At 36.6% G+C, this 17,752-nt stretch overlaps 1 protein-coding gene across 7 annotated transcripts in view; it reads left to right on the top strand.

Annotated features, from left to right (window-relative positions):
* Positions 1 to 17,752, top strand: part of ZNF420 (zinc finger protein 420) — a 41,193-nt gene that overhangs the window by 15,081 nt on the left and 8,360 nt on the right. For 3 of the 7 annotated variants that reach the window (XM_082439311.1, XM_082439310.1, XM_082439314.1), the window contains one exon: positions 10,570 to 13,763. In XM_082439311.1, the coding sequence (XP_082295437.1) occupies positions 10,570 to 12,500 (1,931 nt within the window). In that variant the 3' untranslated portion in view covers positions 12,501 to 13,763. Of the gene's footprint in view, positions 1 to 1,008; positions 1,094 to 5,309; positions 5,523 to 10,569; positions 13,764 to 17,752 lie in introns of those variants that run through there. The other 4 variants (XR_014257061.1, XM_082439315.1, XM_082439313.1 and 1 more) reach the window with 3 other exon arrangements.

A 17,752-nucleotide genomic window follows, 5' to 3' on the forward strand; every position in this document is an offset into this window, starting at 1 on the left:
GTTTTTTATCACATGCATTTTATTCATCTTAATGCAAATGCAGTTTTGTAGTTTTTTAATTATAATGTTTGAAAAAATATACATTTTTAATGGAAATTAAATATTTTACTAGATATTCATTGTTTTTATTAATAATAAAACATAGTTATTCAAGCCACATATAATATTTGGTCTGCATACTACTTTGTAGAGGTCTTGTAATAAACTATATGCCCCACTCTCATCCCTAGGATTTCAAGGCCAACAAGTTAAAAAACACAGATATCAAGGACTGTATCTACCTTGAAATAAATTGGTGGCTGCTGTGGCAGTGAGTTGAGGTTTATAGAGAGATGTGATATTTTCATCTCTATGTCAAATACATATTTTATTTTCACAAAATTCTTGTCAGGCGTGTACCAGCAGTGTATGACTTACTCTTTTTCTACACTTTGACCAACATTAGATATCATCACTTAAAAATATCTGTCAATTTGTAGATAAAAAATTGAATAACATATTGCCGTGATTACTGGTGAGTTTAAATATTTTGAGAGTATTTCTGCCTATTTTGGTCACTTAATCATTATCATTATTGCTTGTGTCATTTAACAAGTACATACTTAAGAAAGGCTATAGTTAATGTCTCCCTTCTCCCAGGACAATATAAAGAATCTTAGAATGTTTTAACTTTGGTTAATCTTTCCTATTTAATGTTATTGTTGGCTAATATTTTAGTTCTGTTTTCTTTCAAAATGGGCATTATTTTTGTTTTACAAAATGGCAATATTTGGTTGTAGATTTATTCACATGAATATCCTTTTATTTGCACACTATTCCTCTTCCATCATACCTTCATACTGCGATCATTTTATTTATCATGAAATACATTAAGCAAGACTTATTGTTAGTAAATACTCTTCATTTATATTTCTGTTGTTGTTGCAATATAAGCTTGTTTCATCTTCATTCTTGCCTGATGATTTAACTGGGTATGGAATTCTATACTGACAATTATTTTTTTCTCAGCACTCTGAAGATATTATTCCACTGTCTTCTGGCTTCTGTTGTTGCTCTTGAGAAGTCTACCATCTGTCTCATTGTTGTTCCTTTTGTAAGTAATCTGTATTTTCTCTCTGGCTGTTGTAAGATTTTTTTTTAAGATTTTAATATAATTGATTATATTATTTTATTTCTAGAACTTGTTATTTTCCCTCTCCCCTAGATCGTACTTTTCTTCTATATATTCTCTTCCTCATGGTTTTGATTTTATATTTTATATTTTCATATATTTTAAGCATTTATATTACATGTATCATTCAACAATTACAATTTCTGGCGAACCGGTCTAATTCTGCAGTTTCTTGCAAGCATAGGGGCTCTTGTGTAATGATGAATTATCCATAGCATTTTTTCTTCTTTTCACTGAGAGTCTAGGGCAAGACAAAAATGTACCTTGTCATTTTCCTTTGAGATCAGATGGATTTTTTTTCCTTTCTCTGAACTGTAGGCCTTGGACAGTTCTGATTTTGTGAAGAGGTTCAGTGCTAGTCCTTGACCTTTAGTGGGCCCAAGGCTTTTTGTCTCTTGGTTTTTTTTCATACCAGTAAGGTATAAACTTTTAGGCAATTGAAGTCAACAAATGTCCTGAGGGTAGCTGTGACTTCAGAGCATGCTGACCTCTAGTATCTGATGATCTCTTCATTTTGCCCCCTTTGGATCTGCTTTATTTTCCTTTAAGCATGGCATACTTGTAAAAGGATATTTGATATATATTATCTAGCATTTCATGGTGTTTTGGGGAAATCTGATGCACCATTCACATACTTGCAATATTGAATCCTTCTATCTTTGAACATGCTATATCTACTTTTCTTTTTATGTCCTTCTGTAAAGTTTCATTGCCTTTTTAAAAGGTCTTGCACATTTCTTGTTAAGTAATTTCCTCAGTACTTTATAAATTTTGTTGATATTATAAATAGGAATATTTTGTTCTCAGACAAAAATCATATGTATACATACATATATAGGTAGAGCAAAATACTGCTTTCTGTAAGTTGATAATAACCTTATAGAAATATCTAATAGTTTTGTGATGGATCATGTTGGATATCTAGGTAGATAATTTTGTTCTCTACATACAATGTATGATCCCTTTCTTTTCTATTTGTACCATTTTGTGAAAACTAATCAGTAGGAGCTGAGTACTTGACTATCACAATTTGAAAACAATTACTGTCTTTTTTCAAACTTTATTGGGAATGCTTCTAATGTTTAATTTAAATTTTTTTTATTAAGTATGTTTCTGTTGGTTTCTGGTAAATACCCTTAATTAGGTTAAGGAAGAGCCATTAGAGTTTTTAATAGACGGTCTTAAAATACATTTTCTGATGTTGAACTATTTCTGCATTTGTGGGGTAAACCTTATTTGATAATGATGTATTAGTCCTTAAATACACAGCTGGATTCTGTGTTGCTAATATTTTCTTTTAAAAGTTTACCTATGTTTGTTTGTGAGATTGGATTAGTTTTCCACAGATTGGATTGTTTGTGAGCTTTCTTTGTCCAGTTTTGTTACCTGAGTTCATTTAACTTTGTAAAATGACTTGGGTGGATATCCATATTTTTTTATGTTCAACAACAGTTATATATGATCTTGCCAATAATACCATCAGTCATCAGTATCTGTTGCCCTTTAGGAGAACAGACATTGAACTCAAATTTTAAATTCTTATGTGGTTATTGATGTATATTCAGATTTTCTATCTTTATGGGTCATTTTAAAAATTATTCTCATCCATTTCATCTAGTTTTGTAATTTACTCTTGAGTTATACATAGGGTTTTGTCATAAACACTTTTTAACTCCTTTGGATTTTTTGAGTTTAAGGTCTTTTCCTTTCCAGTGTTTTGGATTTGTGCTCAATCTGATTTTTTTCCTGCATGTCAAATTTTTATATCATTTATTGGTATTTTCAAAAAATTGACTTTTATTTTTGGTAGCCATTTCTATTCTTTCTACATTCTACTTTACTAGTTTTCTGATTTTTAGCTAGCTAATTGTTTTGTTTTGTTTATTTCTCCCTCTCCTTGTTCAGTTGAACCTTAATTCTCTTGTTTTGAATTATTTCTTGTTTTCTAATAAGTACATTTAAGGCTGTAAGTTTTCTGTGTTACATTAGCTGAATCTCATGAGATTTCACACAAGGTTGCTCTTGGTATTTAGTTCTAAATTGTTTGTAGGTTTTATTTTTCTTTCATTTTCCTTTTATGCCAAACATTATATAGAAGTATCTGAGTTACTTAATTCTAGGATTACATATTATTTTTGTATGTTTTTGTAATTTCTAATTTTATTATAACGTGTTAACATGTTATCAGTTTTATCTATCTACCTATCTTATTATGTTCCAGTCTTCTCTGTTTTTATTTCTTGTCTGTTTATATTATGTTCTAAAAGGGAAAAAAAATTACTGTTTCCTTCAACTCACACACCACTTCTGACACTAGATGTGTGGATTTTCCCACACCAAGCAGTTCTCCAGTTCTTGGTGGACACCACCTGGGTATATTCTACAGTTTAACTCAGTTCTGACACTAACTGCCCAGAGTTAGTGCAGACCCCACAGGTTAAGGGCTCAGTGCAGCAAGACTGCCCCCCCACTTCAGATGCCAATTGCAAGTCCCCAGTTGTCACCTGTACTTCTGACTGACTGGCTATATAAATCAGGGTTTCTCACGGGCTATAAATCTCAGGTTCAATAATTTGCTACAGTGGTTCACAGAACTTAGAGAAACATTTACACTTACCAGTTTATTATAAAGGATACAACTCAGGAGCAACTAAATGGAAGAAATGCACAGGATAAGTGTTTTGTGCTGGAATCAGCCTACTGATAATCAGTATTATGGCCAGACCAGCCCTTGTGGTTCTTATTATGACCGCAAGACACCCTTCAGCAATACCCATCAGGAAACTTTGAAAAAATAAAGGTTTATTACTTACAGGACTTGGAAGTTACACAGCACATCTGAGGCCACACAGCGAGGTTGTCAGGGGAGAGAGAATGAGGGAGAGAGGAAGGGAGAGAGCCAGTGCCCACGTGCACATGTGGGCCTCGGGTTCTGTTTTTATTGGGATTGAGGGTGGGGGCCTAGAATTTCATGAGCCCACTCCTTATTAGCAAATTTAAAATGTAGGAGTGGGAATTTAAAGCATGGGAAGATAAAAAACAAGTGGCCCAAATGGTCAGTTATTGAAATCAATCAAGATCTCTAAAACAAAGGAGCCTCAGTGTGGGGAGACAGCCTGATTCAGCCTGCCTCTTTATCTAATCATGTGCCTGGCAATGTGTTTATTGGATCCAGACAGACATGGTTGAAGTGAATGCCTTGACAGTCAAAGCTTAAGTCATACTCTTGCATTACAAAAAAGAAAAAAAAAAATACCAACTGTAAGGCTTACACTATAAGAAGGCATGGAGAAGAGTTGCAGAACTTCTGTGCCCTCTCCAGGTGCACCACCCTTCTAGCACTTCATTGTGTTCACTGACCCAGAAGCTCTCTGAACCCCTTCTGTTAGGATTTTTCATGGAGGCTTCATTATGTAGGCATGATTGATTAACTCAGCGGCCATTAGCAATTCAAATTCCAACCTCTCTCCCTTTTCCAGAGGTGGGGGAGTGGCTGAAAGTTCCAATGCTTTAATTACATGGTTGGTTCCCCTGGCAACCAGCTCCTGTCCTTGGGGGCTTTCCAAAACTCACCTCATTAACATAAACTCATGTGGTTGAAAGGGACATGTTACGAATAACTAAAAACATTCTTTTTACCTTTATCACTCAGGAAATTCTGAGAGTTTAAGGAGTTTTCTCCCAGAAAACAGGGACAAAGTCCAAATATACTGCTTCTTATTATATCACAATATTATAGTCCTCTACTTTGACTGTGGATTTACCAGTTTCTCTTTGTACGGCTATCAATTTTTGCTTATTTACTTCAGAGCTAAGTTGTTAGTTGCCTAAGGCCATGACTGTTCTGATTCCTCTTGCCTGACTATAAGATGATTGCCCTGAGCTGATTTCACTGGAAACTGATAAAGAACTTCTACAAACTTAAGCTTCATCAATCTACCTCCCTGCACCCGTACTCATTCTGCCTCTTTTCCTATTATCATAGATGACTTTCTGTGCTTTTATCTAAGGCCAGTACCTTCACTTATATACTAAATGCCAGTCCTACTCATCTGTTTGAGGACATTGTTGAAGTGATTGCTCTCTTAGTCTCCTGAAACATCGGCTTGTCTATATCTGTTATAATCGTTTTTATCAGCATGTTACCAAACTCAGGTTCGGCTATTCACCACTCGAAAGCTAATACTTGAAAGACAAGTGTTGGTTGGCAAAGAAAAGGTTGCTTTATTCAGGAGGCTTGCAACCTGGAGAGAAGGAGGACTTGTGTCCCAGAACCAACTCCAAAGATTCTGCTTGGCCATGAAAGTTTTTAAAGGGACAAAAGAGGAAACGATCTCAGTTAATCATTAAGGTAGGGGGTCAGATTCCTCGTCATTTTCCATTACATGCAGACTTACTGATTGTTGTGATCTTCCTTTAGATGCTATCTTGTTCATGTAGTTTGCTCGTGGGATTACTGAAGGGAAGGCTGGGGAAAGGATCCAGTCATCTGTTAATTACTTATTCTTCATTTCTGCTTCTTTAAGGAAAGAATCAACAGATTAGGCAGGGCATTGTGTGATCAGTAGATTTCAAAGGTGTGATTGGACTGGAGGTTAGTTAAGCATGGGGGCATCTGGTGTAAAAGTTAGTTAAAATATAGCTTTGCTGAAGTGACAAGGCAAAAGGCCTTCTGCAAAGTGCTGGTTCCTGCAAAGAGTTGTTTCCTGCAGAGAGCTACTTACAAGCACACAAACATGTAACTTCGCTCATCTTAAAAGGAAAAACAAAACAGACACAAATCTCTAAACACATATTTTCCTCTTGCTACAGCCCCATTTCTCTGCTACTATATACAACAAAACTTCTCAAAAGAATTTTCCACGCTCCCTACCTCCAGCTCTTCTCCCATGCTGTCTTAAATCTGCTTCAATCAAAATTTATCCCCATTTCTCCACCAAAACTATCTTGTGAAGATCACTAGTATCCTCCATATCACTAAAGACTTTGTTAAATTAGAAGTCACCATTTACCTCATCTTTCAGCATGTGACAAAATTGATCATTCTTCCTTAAAACACTTTCTTTACTTCGCTTCTGGGACTCCACACTCTCCTAATTTTTCTCCATCTTCCTTGTCATTGGCTGCTCCTTCATTTTTTTTTTTTTTTTTTTTTTTGGCTGCTCCTTCTTAATCTCCTTTGCTAGTTTCTTCTCATCCACCTGACCTCTAAATGTTGAAGTGCCCGAGGGCTCAATCCTCAGACTTCCCTTATCTTTTCTTCCCTTCTCTTCCCATCTCTTCTGTATCCAAAGGCTCCCTGGATGATTTCATCAAATCCCATAGTTTTAAGTGTCATCTATTTGTTGACGATTCCCAAATTTATAAATCTAATCCATGTATGTCCCCAGAACCCCATATACGCCTGTCTACTCAACATCTTTACCATGTAAAGTCCCAAACCAAATAGTTCAAAACCAAGCTCTTGATATTCTCTCCCAAACCTTCTACTATAATGAGAAGTTCTCAGTAAACAGCACATTTATTGTTCTGGATGCTCAGGCAAAATACTTAGAGTTTTCTTTGACTTTTCTCTTTTATATTGCATGTTCAATCCATCATGAAATCCTCTTCATTATACCTTCAAAATATATCCAGAATCCAAAGACATCTCACTTTCTCCACCCCTTCCTCCACACTCTAGGCTGAGCCATGTGGGTTATTGCTATAGCCTCCTAACTTCTATCCACCTAGCTTCTGTATTTTCCCACTGACTATCTGGTTTTGTTTTTGTTTTTGTTTTTTTTAATTTAAACAAAACAACCAGAAGGATCATTTTTAAGCAAAGTCAGATTTTGTCATGCTGCTTCTCACAACCTTCCAATGACTCCCCATCTCAGAGTAAAAGTCAGGTTTCTTAAAATTGCTAAGACTAAGATTTTCTTGTCTTTTTCCTTTGACGCCAGAGGATTTTTTTCCTCCCTCTGAACTGTAGGCTTTGGATGGTTCCAATTTTGTGAAGAGGTTTATTTCTAATCCCTGACCTATTATTGGTCCAAGGCCTTGTCTCTTGGATTTTCTTTTTTAATCATTAAGATTCAAATGTAGGCCATTGAAGACAGCAAATATCCTGAAGATAGGTGTGGCTTCAAAACATGTTTACCTCTCTAGTTTCTGTTTTTTATTTCATTGTGTCCCCTGTGGATCTTCTTTACTTTCTTTTTTGCTTGGCTTACTTTTAGAAAGTGGTTTGTCATGTTTTATCCAACATTTTTTTGTGTGTTCTTCAGGAAATCTGATGCACCATTACATATCAAGTGTATCCACTGTCACAGTCATAATATACAACAGTTGCATTACACCCTTAAAATCCCTCATGCTATCTCTTTGTCGTCAGATCCTTCCTCCCTCCAACCTATGAAAACTGACCTATTTTCAGTCCTACAGTTTTGCCTTTTCCAGAATATTATACAAATGAGAATTGAAATTTATAGCCTTTGGGGTCTGGCTTTTTTCACTTAGTAAAATATATTTAAGATTTATCTATATTATTGCATGAATCAATAGTTTGTTTCTGTTTATTGCTGAGTATTGTTCCATTGTATGGAAATACCAAAGTTTGTTGATTTACTCACCTTTTGAGGGACATCTGGGTTTCCATTTTTTTGGCGATTATGAATAAAGCTACTATAATTTTTGGCGTACAGATGTTTATCTGGATGTAAGTGTAAATACCTATGGCTGCTGGATCATATGCTGCATATATGTTTATCTTTATAAGAAACAACCAAACTCTTTTTCATCATGGTTGTACTGTTTTGCATTTCCATTATGTAGTGTATTAGAATTTTGTGTGTGTTCTTTTTCTTGATCTATATGTCCATCCAACCTACTCTTTTAAAATAGAATACCAGGAACTTTATCACTCCAGACTCTTTCCCTTATATTGAATAATTGATTTTTTTTCTCTCCAACATCCCCAACATTCTGTAAGATTACAGAGGCCTTTCGTTATGTCTTTGACCTGTAGCAGTGCCTGAGAAATGATAAAAGATATTCTTCTGGGATGAACAGATAGAATTGCCTTGGATAGAAGAGTAAATAAGAAAAGACATGAGGGCATAAGGAAACAAAACAGGGTAAAGTAAAAATAAGTAAACAAAAGCAACTTGGTATTTTAATTGATAAGGATAGGGAGAACTAAAGAAGATAACCATGGTTAGCACCTAGGAAGTAGTATGCAAGAGACTAGGCAGTTGAAGAGTCATATGATCACTTTTTGCATTTTTATCATAGATTTAGTATGGATGTACTTTTGTTTGCATCTGTAGGGAGGTATTGAGGAAGACGCAGATCAGTGGTTTCCAGGCATCTGCCCCTAGGGTGAAGAGAGATCTACTGCAAAGGGATGGCACAAGAGTATCTAGGAATAATAGAACTGTTGTTGTTTATCATTACTGTGGTGGTGGATACATAACTAGAGCCCTCATAGGTCTGTTTCTTTTGTCTTTTTTCTCCTGATTTTTAGTTAAATTGTCTTGTATCCTCATTCACCTGGTCAATTTTTATTGAGTGCTAGACACTGTAAAGAGAAATTATAAAAGCAATTTTAAGCCTTCATCTTCAGTGAAGATTTAGGTTTGCTTATGGCAAGCGATCTTGAATTACCTCAGTCCAGATATCTGAGTTTGAGATGATTCAAATATGATTCAGACTTCAGACGCTGCCCAGACTGGTCTACTGTTTCTCCCTATTCCTCATTGTAGCCCTCTGGGCTCCCAACCCAAAGTATGGAGAATTTATGTTGAGCCTTGTTCTCCAATTATTGTCACCCAAGACCCATGAAATGGTCCAAAACACTGTTTAGTTTCTCCACATCTCACTTGCCTTTTCTAGAATTGTAAGACCTCCCCAAATGGAAAAGTAGCCCCAAATGTTGGGCTTATTTCTCTGAGTTTTCATATCTTTCAACTTTTAGCCCACCAACTCTTTATTCTTACATGAATTCTCTAATGCCTTTAGTCAAGTGCCATTTATATTTTGTCCAATTTGTATAATTGCTCTCGTCATTAGAAAGGTTCATTTAAATTATCTAGTCTTCTGTTACCAGAAATAAGTGTTTAAGATTCAGGAACTGGTATTTAAATTGAGACCTTAGGATGAGAATTGGCTTATATAGAGTATCTCATTCAGAGCAGTCCAGAGACATAGGACAGGCTCTAGGTAGTTGTAAGTTGAAATAGGCTTTGTGATTTTCAGAGCTAAAAGGAATCTAATATGTTTGGCAAATAGTGAGCAAAGCTGAGAAGGCTCATGGGGAATCAGATATTTAGGTAGGAACCATGGAGAGCTTCCTCAAAGTCATGGAAGGCATTTGGATTTTATTTTAGAAGTTTAATTTAGAAGCTATTTAGAAATTTTAGGCAAAGATAGCAAATCATAATCTGAATTTGAATCAGAATCTGTTAGGGGGAAGCATTAAAACAAGAGATTTCCAAGCTCTCTTTTCTGATTCACTAGATTCAGATTCAGTTAGTCTTGTGTGGTTATCTGGGAATCTTTAAGGTCCCTAGGTGATTTTGATCCCCACCAAAATTTGAGAACTACTGACCTAAAAGGTTTTCTTAATCTCTTCCCTTATCTTCTTTTTTAAAAATTAGTTAATTTATTTGTTTATTTGTTTCTGGCTGTGTTGGGTCTTTGTTGCTGCGCGAGGGCTTTCTCTAGTTGCAGCGAGTGGGGGCTACTCTTTGTTACGGTGTGTAGGCTTCTCATTACAGTGGCTTCTCTTGTTGTGGAGCATGGGCTCTAGGCACGCGGGCTTCAGTAGTTTTGGCTTGCAGGCTCTAGAGCGCAGGCTGAGTAGTTGTGCATGGGCTTAGTTGTTCCGCAGCATGTGGGATCTTCCCAGACCAGGGATCGAACCTGTGTCCCCTGCATTGGCAGGTGGATTCTTAACCACTGTGCCACCAGGGAAGTCCCTTCCCTTATCTTCTAAGTATAGTTTTCATTATTCTCTGATCACTTGTGTGCCCTTTATACATATTAATATATGAAATCATCCTAAGCTAATGTTTTTTCAAACTCCGGGTAGCAACACATTACTGCAGCATGAAATCAGTTTAGTGGTTTTTGACTTTTTGTGTGAGAGAGAGAAGGTGGGGTGGAGAGAAAAAGATGACTAGAATAGTGTAGTGTAGAATAGAATAGAAAACAGAATAGGTATTGTTTTATGAAACTTTGCATGTATCAGGTTGTGATGTGAAAGGTAAGTAGTACACAATATTTGAAAAACTCTGAGGTAAGCCAGTTATTTCCTATGGATATTATTTCCATATATATTTTTTCACATATAGTCTTTTCTACTGTGGAAGGTCTTTTGAAATGACAAAAGAAATTTTTTATCTCTTATTTTTCAGACTTGCCTTCAAGGGGTGCAAACAAGGACTTAACTCCAAAAGAGGACACTTACGAAACAGAATTATCCCAATGGGAAATGAGTGCCAGGCTTGAAAACTGTGATCTTGAGGAGTCCAATTCCAGAGATTATTTGGAAGTCAAAGGCACATTGGAAAAGCCACAAGAAAATCAGGAGGAATATTTCAGTCAAGGGATGATCATATATGAAAAAATGTCTATTTTCAATCAGCATACTTATTTATCTCAACTTCCCAGGTGTCATTCTACTGAGAAACCCTATAAATGTAAGGAATGTGGGAAGGCTTTTAGACGAGCCTCACACCTAACTCAACATCAGAGTATTCATACTGGTGAAAAACCCTATGAATGTAAGCAATGTGGGAAGGCCTTTAGTCGTGATTCACAACTCAGTCTTCATCAGAGACTTCATACTGGTGAGAAACCCTATGCATGCAAGGAATGTGGGAAAGCCTTTACTCAGAGCTCACAACTTATTTTACATCATAGGATTCATACTGGTGAAAAACCATATAAATGTGAAGAATGTGGGAAAGCCTTTATTCGAAGCTCACAACTCACCCGACATCAAAAAGTCCATACTGGGGAGAAACCTTATGAATGTAAAGAATGTGGAAAGGCCTTTACTCAGAACTCACAACTTACTCTGCACCAGAGACTTCATACTGGTGAGAAACTTTATGAATGTAAAGAATGTAGAAAGGTCTTTACGCAGCTCTCACAACTTATTCTTCATAAGAGAATTCATACCGGTGAAAAACCCTATGAATGTAAGGAATGTGGCAAAGCTTTTATTTGTGGCTCACAGCTTTCTCAACATCAGAAAATTCACAATGGGGAAAAGCCATACGAATGTCAGGAATGTGGAAAGGCTTTTATTCGCGGCTCATTACTTATGCAACATCAGAGGATTCATACTGGTGAAAAACCCTATAAATGTGAAGAATGTGGGAAGGCCTTTATCCGTGGCTCACAACTTACTCAACACCAGAGAATTCATACCAATGAGAAGCCCTATGAATGTAAGGAATGTGGAAAGACCTTTAGTCATGGCTCACAACTTACTCAACATCAGAGAATTCATACTGGTGAGAAACCCTATCAGTGTAAGGAATGTGGAAAGGCCTTTAATCGTGGCTCCCTCCTTACTCGACATCAAAGGATTCATACTGGTGAAAAACCCTATGAGTGTAAAGAATGTGGAAAGACCTTTAGTCGTGGCTCAGAACTTACTCAACATGAGAGAATTCACACTGGTGAGAAACCCTATGAGTGTAAGGAATGTGGGAAGTCTTTTATTCGTGGCTCACAGCTTACTCAACATCAGAGAATTCATACTGGTGAGAAACCCTATGAATGTAAAGAATGCAGAATGGCCTTTACGCAGAGTTCACATCTTTCTCAACATCAGAGACTTCATACTGGTGAGAAACCCTACATATGTAATGAATGTGGGAAGGCCTTTGCTCGTGGCTTACTACTTATACAGCATCAGAGAATTCATACAGGTGAGAAACCATATCAGTGTAAGGAATGTGGGAAGGCCTTTATTCGTGGTTCACAACTTACTCAACATCAGCGAATTCACACTGGAGAAAAACCCTATGAATGCAAGGAATGTGGGAAGGCCTTTAGTCACGGTTCTCAACTTACTCTACATCAGAGAATCCATACTGGTGAGAAACCCTATGAATGCAAAGAGTGTAGAAAAGCCTTTACTCAGAGCTCACATCTTTCTCGACATCAGAGAGTTCATACTGGTGAGAAACCGTATCAGTGTAAGGAATGTGGGAAGGCCTTTACTCGTGGTTCACAACTAACTCAACATCAAAGGGTTCATATCAGTGAGAAATCTTTTGAATATAAGGAATGTGAAATAGACTTCAGTCATGGCTCACAAGTTTATATATGAATTATCTGATGCTTGTGACTAATATAGAGAGCCTTCTCTGGTCATTAATTCATTATCATCAAAGAATTCTTAAAATGAATATTCAAACACATTTGCTTCATAAAGTTCAGCATCAGTGAATTTGTATGGGGGAAAGATAATGATAATGTAATCCATATAGAAAAACCTACTAAACTTTAGCAAATTATAATAGAGAATAATTCTGTTAATGTAAATATAGGAAGACTTTTAGCCATAGCATATGTCTTTTTCAACATTATCTTGACTCAGTTGATTTCCTTTGTGACATTTAACATGATAATTAACCACTGCTTTGGTTTAATCAATTATCAGATAGACCTAAGACTAATTCCTTATAAGATTCTTGGAAGTATTATGTAAGTTATTACATAATAAAGTTCTTAGGACAGTGCCTTCAACATAGCATATCACAGATATAAGCTATCATTATGACTCATGTTATTTTAGAGAATTTGCATGAGAGGAGGACATTTATTAGTATAATGAATGTTGAGAATCTTTCATTAACATTTAACCCTGATTTTCTGAGTGGGGGGCACTGTATACTGTAATGAATATGAGAAAACTTTCATTCACATCTCATCCCATATGGTGTATGAGGAAATTCATAGTGTAAAAAAAAAAACCCTGTACATTTAATCAGTGGATTGTTGAAGAGGTGTGAAGTGAATTGTAACAAAGTCCAAAAGCTCATATTTTCTACCATCTCTGACCACAGTTCAAGAATGTTACTTAGAAATGAAAAAAATTGGATAGCCAAAATAAATCTTTATACTAGGAAATTTTTAAAAACTTGAATGCACAGCTTTTGAATTAAACTAAAAAACTGACATTATAGACTATTTTGCAATGAAAACTGATAAGAATCTGTGTCAGAGACTGCTATTTCCCTACCCAATATTCATTTTCCCTTCTTCAGTAATAGAATTCTTGGCTGAAAAGCTATCTCAGCCTCCCTTGCAGATCCACAAGATGTAAGTGTTGTTTGTATGAATAGGACATTTAAGAAATCCTTATTTCCTCTCTGCACTTTTTTGTTTCCCTGCCTGCAATGTGGATATTTAATCTGCACCTCTGGCAATTTTATGGGGACTTTGAGAATGGTATCTGGGTATTAAGGATGTTGGAGCAGAAATACAGAACATGTCTACACCTATGCTGATTTTACGAAACAGCCATACAAATTCGGGTCTGCCTGCCTTCTGTATTTCTTTATATAAAATTAAACTTCTTATTTGTTGATGCTGTTGTCATTTTGTTATTGACATTAGTAATTATTATGGATATAAAATTTTGCACCTAGAAGTGGAGTGCTGTGGGTAAAAGAAATCTCAAATACGGCATTAACTTAGGGCGATGGAGAATGAGGATCTGCTCGTTTCAGGCTAGGAAACTGAAATGAGCAGACTCCTTACCATCTTACAAGGAAGATCTTGTACCAATTAAGGCTGTAATGTTAGGGGAAATGGAAGGAGTGATTCAGAATGTGTGTGTTGGATGTTTCTTGCTGCTTTCAGTAATGTCCTGTGAAAGAGATGAATTTAGTGTAGAGTTAGCTACAGAGAGGCTGCTAGCAGAGATTGAAAGTGACATTGCTTTGTTAAAAGATGTTATGTAAGGCCTGCAGGTGCTCAATCCAGGTTGATGGTAAATTCACAATTTTGAAATTTGTGGGATACAAAACACCAAACTGATTCTCTGCCCCCACCTGAAGCCACTTATAGTGATTTAAAGTAGCAGTCTGAACAAAAAATGAGACCATTGCCCCAACCATGCAAAGGCAGTGAGCCTCCTAGCAAAGATGACTTTAAAATGCTTTCCCCACCCAAGCCTGTCATTTAAAATTAGTTATATTTATTAAGTATTTACTATATTCCAGCCACTATCATAGGTGTTTAGGATATACTGTATTAATGAGCAATTCTAGCAGGAGGAGATGGAATAATAATAAATTGTAGAATATGTTAGAACATAAATGGTATGGGGGGGAAAGGTCATTCAAAAGGAGTTGAGAGGAATATGATAATATTTGTTGCTGTATGAAATAAAATGATCAGAGTAGACCATGGAGAAGGAAAGATTTGAGTCAAGATTTGAAGGTATGAAGGGGTAAGTCTGTGGTTATCTAAGGGAAGAGCGTACCAGACAGAGGAAAAAGCTAGAGCAAAGGCTTCACAATGGGACTATGCTGGTGTATTTGAGGAATATCAGGGAAGCTATTGTAGAGGTCTGTGCAAGGAGATGATTGATAGAGGAGGTCAGATAACAGGGCCATATCTTGTAAGGCCTTGTAAGTCATTGTGAGCATTTTGGATTTTATTCAGAGGGAAATGGGCAGCCCTTGGAGAGTTTTGAGCAGAGGACATGATCTGACATGCTGCTATTGTGTTAAAACAAACAAAAAAACTAAGTGGGTAGGAGGCTATGGCATTAATTCAGATGAAAGATGATGGTGGCTCAGAACAGGATGGTAACAGTGGTTGGATTACAGATATATGGTAAATGTAATGGAGCAGGCAAGATTTGTTTCGGGACTAGATGTCAGTTGTTGAGAGGAAGATAAAAGTCCAGGGTGACATTAACTCAAAGGTTTTGGTTCCAAGCATCTGAAGTCCAGGGTGACATTAACTCAAAGGTTTTGGTTCCAAGCAACTGGAAAGATGTGTTCCCATCAGCTGAGATATGGAAAGCTACAGTTCCATCAGTTTTGTGGGAGAAGACTGGGAGTTCAGTTTTGAACGTGTTTGAAATGTCTTTTAGACACAAAATGATAATGTTGAGTGGGCACTTGGTTGTTCTAGCTTGTACTATGGTAGAGATTATATTAATTTGGTAGTTATTGCCTATACTTATTTAAAATAAGGAGGCAGGCTAAGATTTTTAAGGACCTACATGTAAATGAGAGAATAAGAATAGCAAAGACTGATCCACAGTGTGTTCCAACATTAAGAGTTCAAGGATAAAAGGACAGACCAGCAAAAGACGCTAAGGAAGACCATGAGATGGAAGGAAAACCGAGAGTGTGACACTACAGAAGCCAAATGAAAGTGAGTCAAAGGAAGGATGATCAATGGTATCAGATACCGTTGGCAGGTTACATAATTGTGCAAGGCTTGAGAATTGGCTACTGGATGTAGCAATATTGATGTTACTGTTGACCTTGAAAAGAGCAGAGTTATTTTTGGTGTCTTTGTTTTAGAGTGATTGAAGTGAAAGCCTGATAAGAGAATAGAAATTGGATACACTGTTTGGAGATGTTTTGCTGCAAAAGAAAGCAAAGAAATATGTTAATAATTAGTGTAGCAGTAGGAATAGGAGTGTTTTTGTTTGTTTTCAGGATGGGAGAAGTAATAGCAATTCTGTATGCTGATTGGAATAATCCAGTAAGCGGGGGTGGGGGGGGCGGCAGCGAGTGGATGATTCAGGACAAAGAAGTGAGAATTACTGGAGCAATGACCTTATATAGGTAGAGGGGATAAGATTAGTGGATGGAAGGATTAGGTTTTTAGGTGATACCATGGGAGGCTTATTCCAGGCAATAAAATGGCAGGATATGGGGTGCAGATGCTGGGAAGTGAGTAAATGACATAGAAGAAGTCTTGGGAAGTGTTCTGATTCCTTCAGTGCTTTCATGAAGTGGTAAGCAAGGTTAGCTGGAAGTATGGGAGATGAGAGGTTTGGGGTTTAAAAGAAAAGAGAGAGGAAATAGTCACTAAAATGAGATATTTAATGTACAGTGTAATTAATTGCCTGAGAACTTTAAAAGGCTAGAAAACTGAAAGAGCAAGGGGGCCAGTAAGCAAAAGAAATCATCAGGCTTAAAACTGTATTTACCCAACGATCTTTGGCATTGTAATTAAACAATAGCAAGTAGTTTGAAAGCTTCCTGAGGGAAAGCTTTGAGGGAAATGTTCTGTTAATGAAACCCTATCCTAGCCTGCAAAAGCCGATGACTCAAATCCCCCAAACAGTCCCCAGGCTATGGTACGAATCCATCAGGAAATGACCCATTTATGTAAATTGTCCATATGAAACTACATATGTTATGAAATACATATATATATATATATATATATATATATATATATATATATATATATATATATATATATATATATATATATAACTCGTAGTCTTTTTCCATTTGTTTTTTAAAAATATATAAACTATATTTTTAATGTGCCTTGCTTTTTCATTTAACACGTTTTGGCAATCGTTCAAGTTTCTATTGCTGTGTAATGACTGCCCCAAACTTGGCTTAAAATACAACAATCATTTATTTAGCTCACACATCTACAAAAATTTGCACAGGGCTTGGCAGCAACAGTTCATCTCAAATGGGGTGGCTTGAAAGCTGCGAGTCACTTGATGGCTGAAGGCTAGAATCATCAAAAGACTCACTTGCTCACATGCCTGGCAGTTGATTCTGACTGTCAACTGGACTGCAGGATGGTCAGCCACAATGCCTACACGTGATATCTCTATGTGGCTGCTTAACATGATGACGGGTTCCAAGAGTGTGTCCCAAAGAAGAAGATAGAAGTGCATGAAATTTTTATGATCTAGCCTCAGAAATCACATAACATCATTGTGTCATACTCCTTTGGATGAGGCAGTTACAACTCAATGAAAGAAGTGTCACAAAATAAGAGCTAGTAGAATAGGATATGTTGTGGCCATTATTTGGAAAATACAATATGCCATAAAGATGTTTCCAGGGGACTTCCTGGTGGTGCAGTGGTTAAGACTCCAAGCTCCCAATGCAGGGGGCCTGGATTCGATCCCTGGTCAGGGAACTAGATGCAACATGCATGCCGCAACCAAGAGTTCGCATGCCACAACTAAGCAGCTGGCAAGCCGCAACTAAGGAGCCCATCTGCCACAACTAAGGAGCCCACCTGCCAACTAAGACCCAGCGCAACCAAATAAATAAATAAAAAGATGCTTCCATACCTAGCCTTGGAAGTCACATAATTTCACTTCTGCCATTCTCTATTGATTTAAGCAGCTACACCTTTTTAAAAATTTCTGAAGCACTTATTTTTTATTATTGAAATATAGTTGACATACAATAAATATGTTGTTTCAGGTGTACTACATAGTGATTTGGCATTTGCATACATTATGAAATGATCACCATGATAAATCTAGTAACGTCTATCCCCATACAAAGTTATTACGATATTATTGACCATATTCTTTATGTTGTGTATTGCATCTCCATGGCTTAT

The sequence above is a fragment of the Balaenoptera physalus genome, assembly GCF_965194825.1.
Source record: "Balaenoptera physalus genome assembly, chromosome: 19".
NCBI lineage: Eukaryota > Metazoa > Chordata > Mammalia > Artiodactyla > Balaenopteridae > Balaenoptera > Balaenoptera physalus.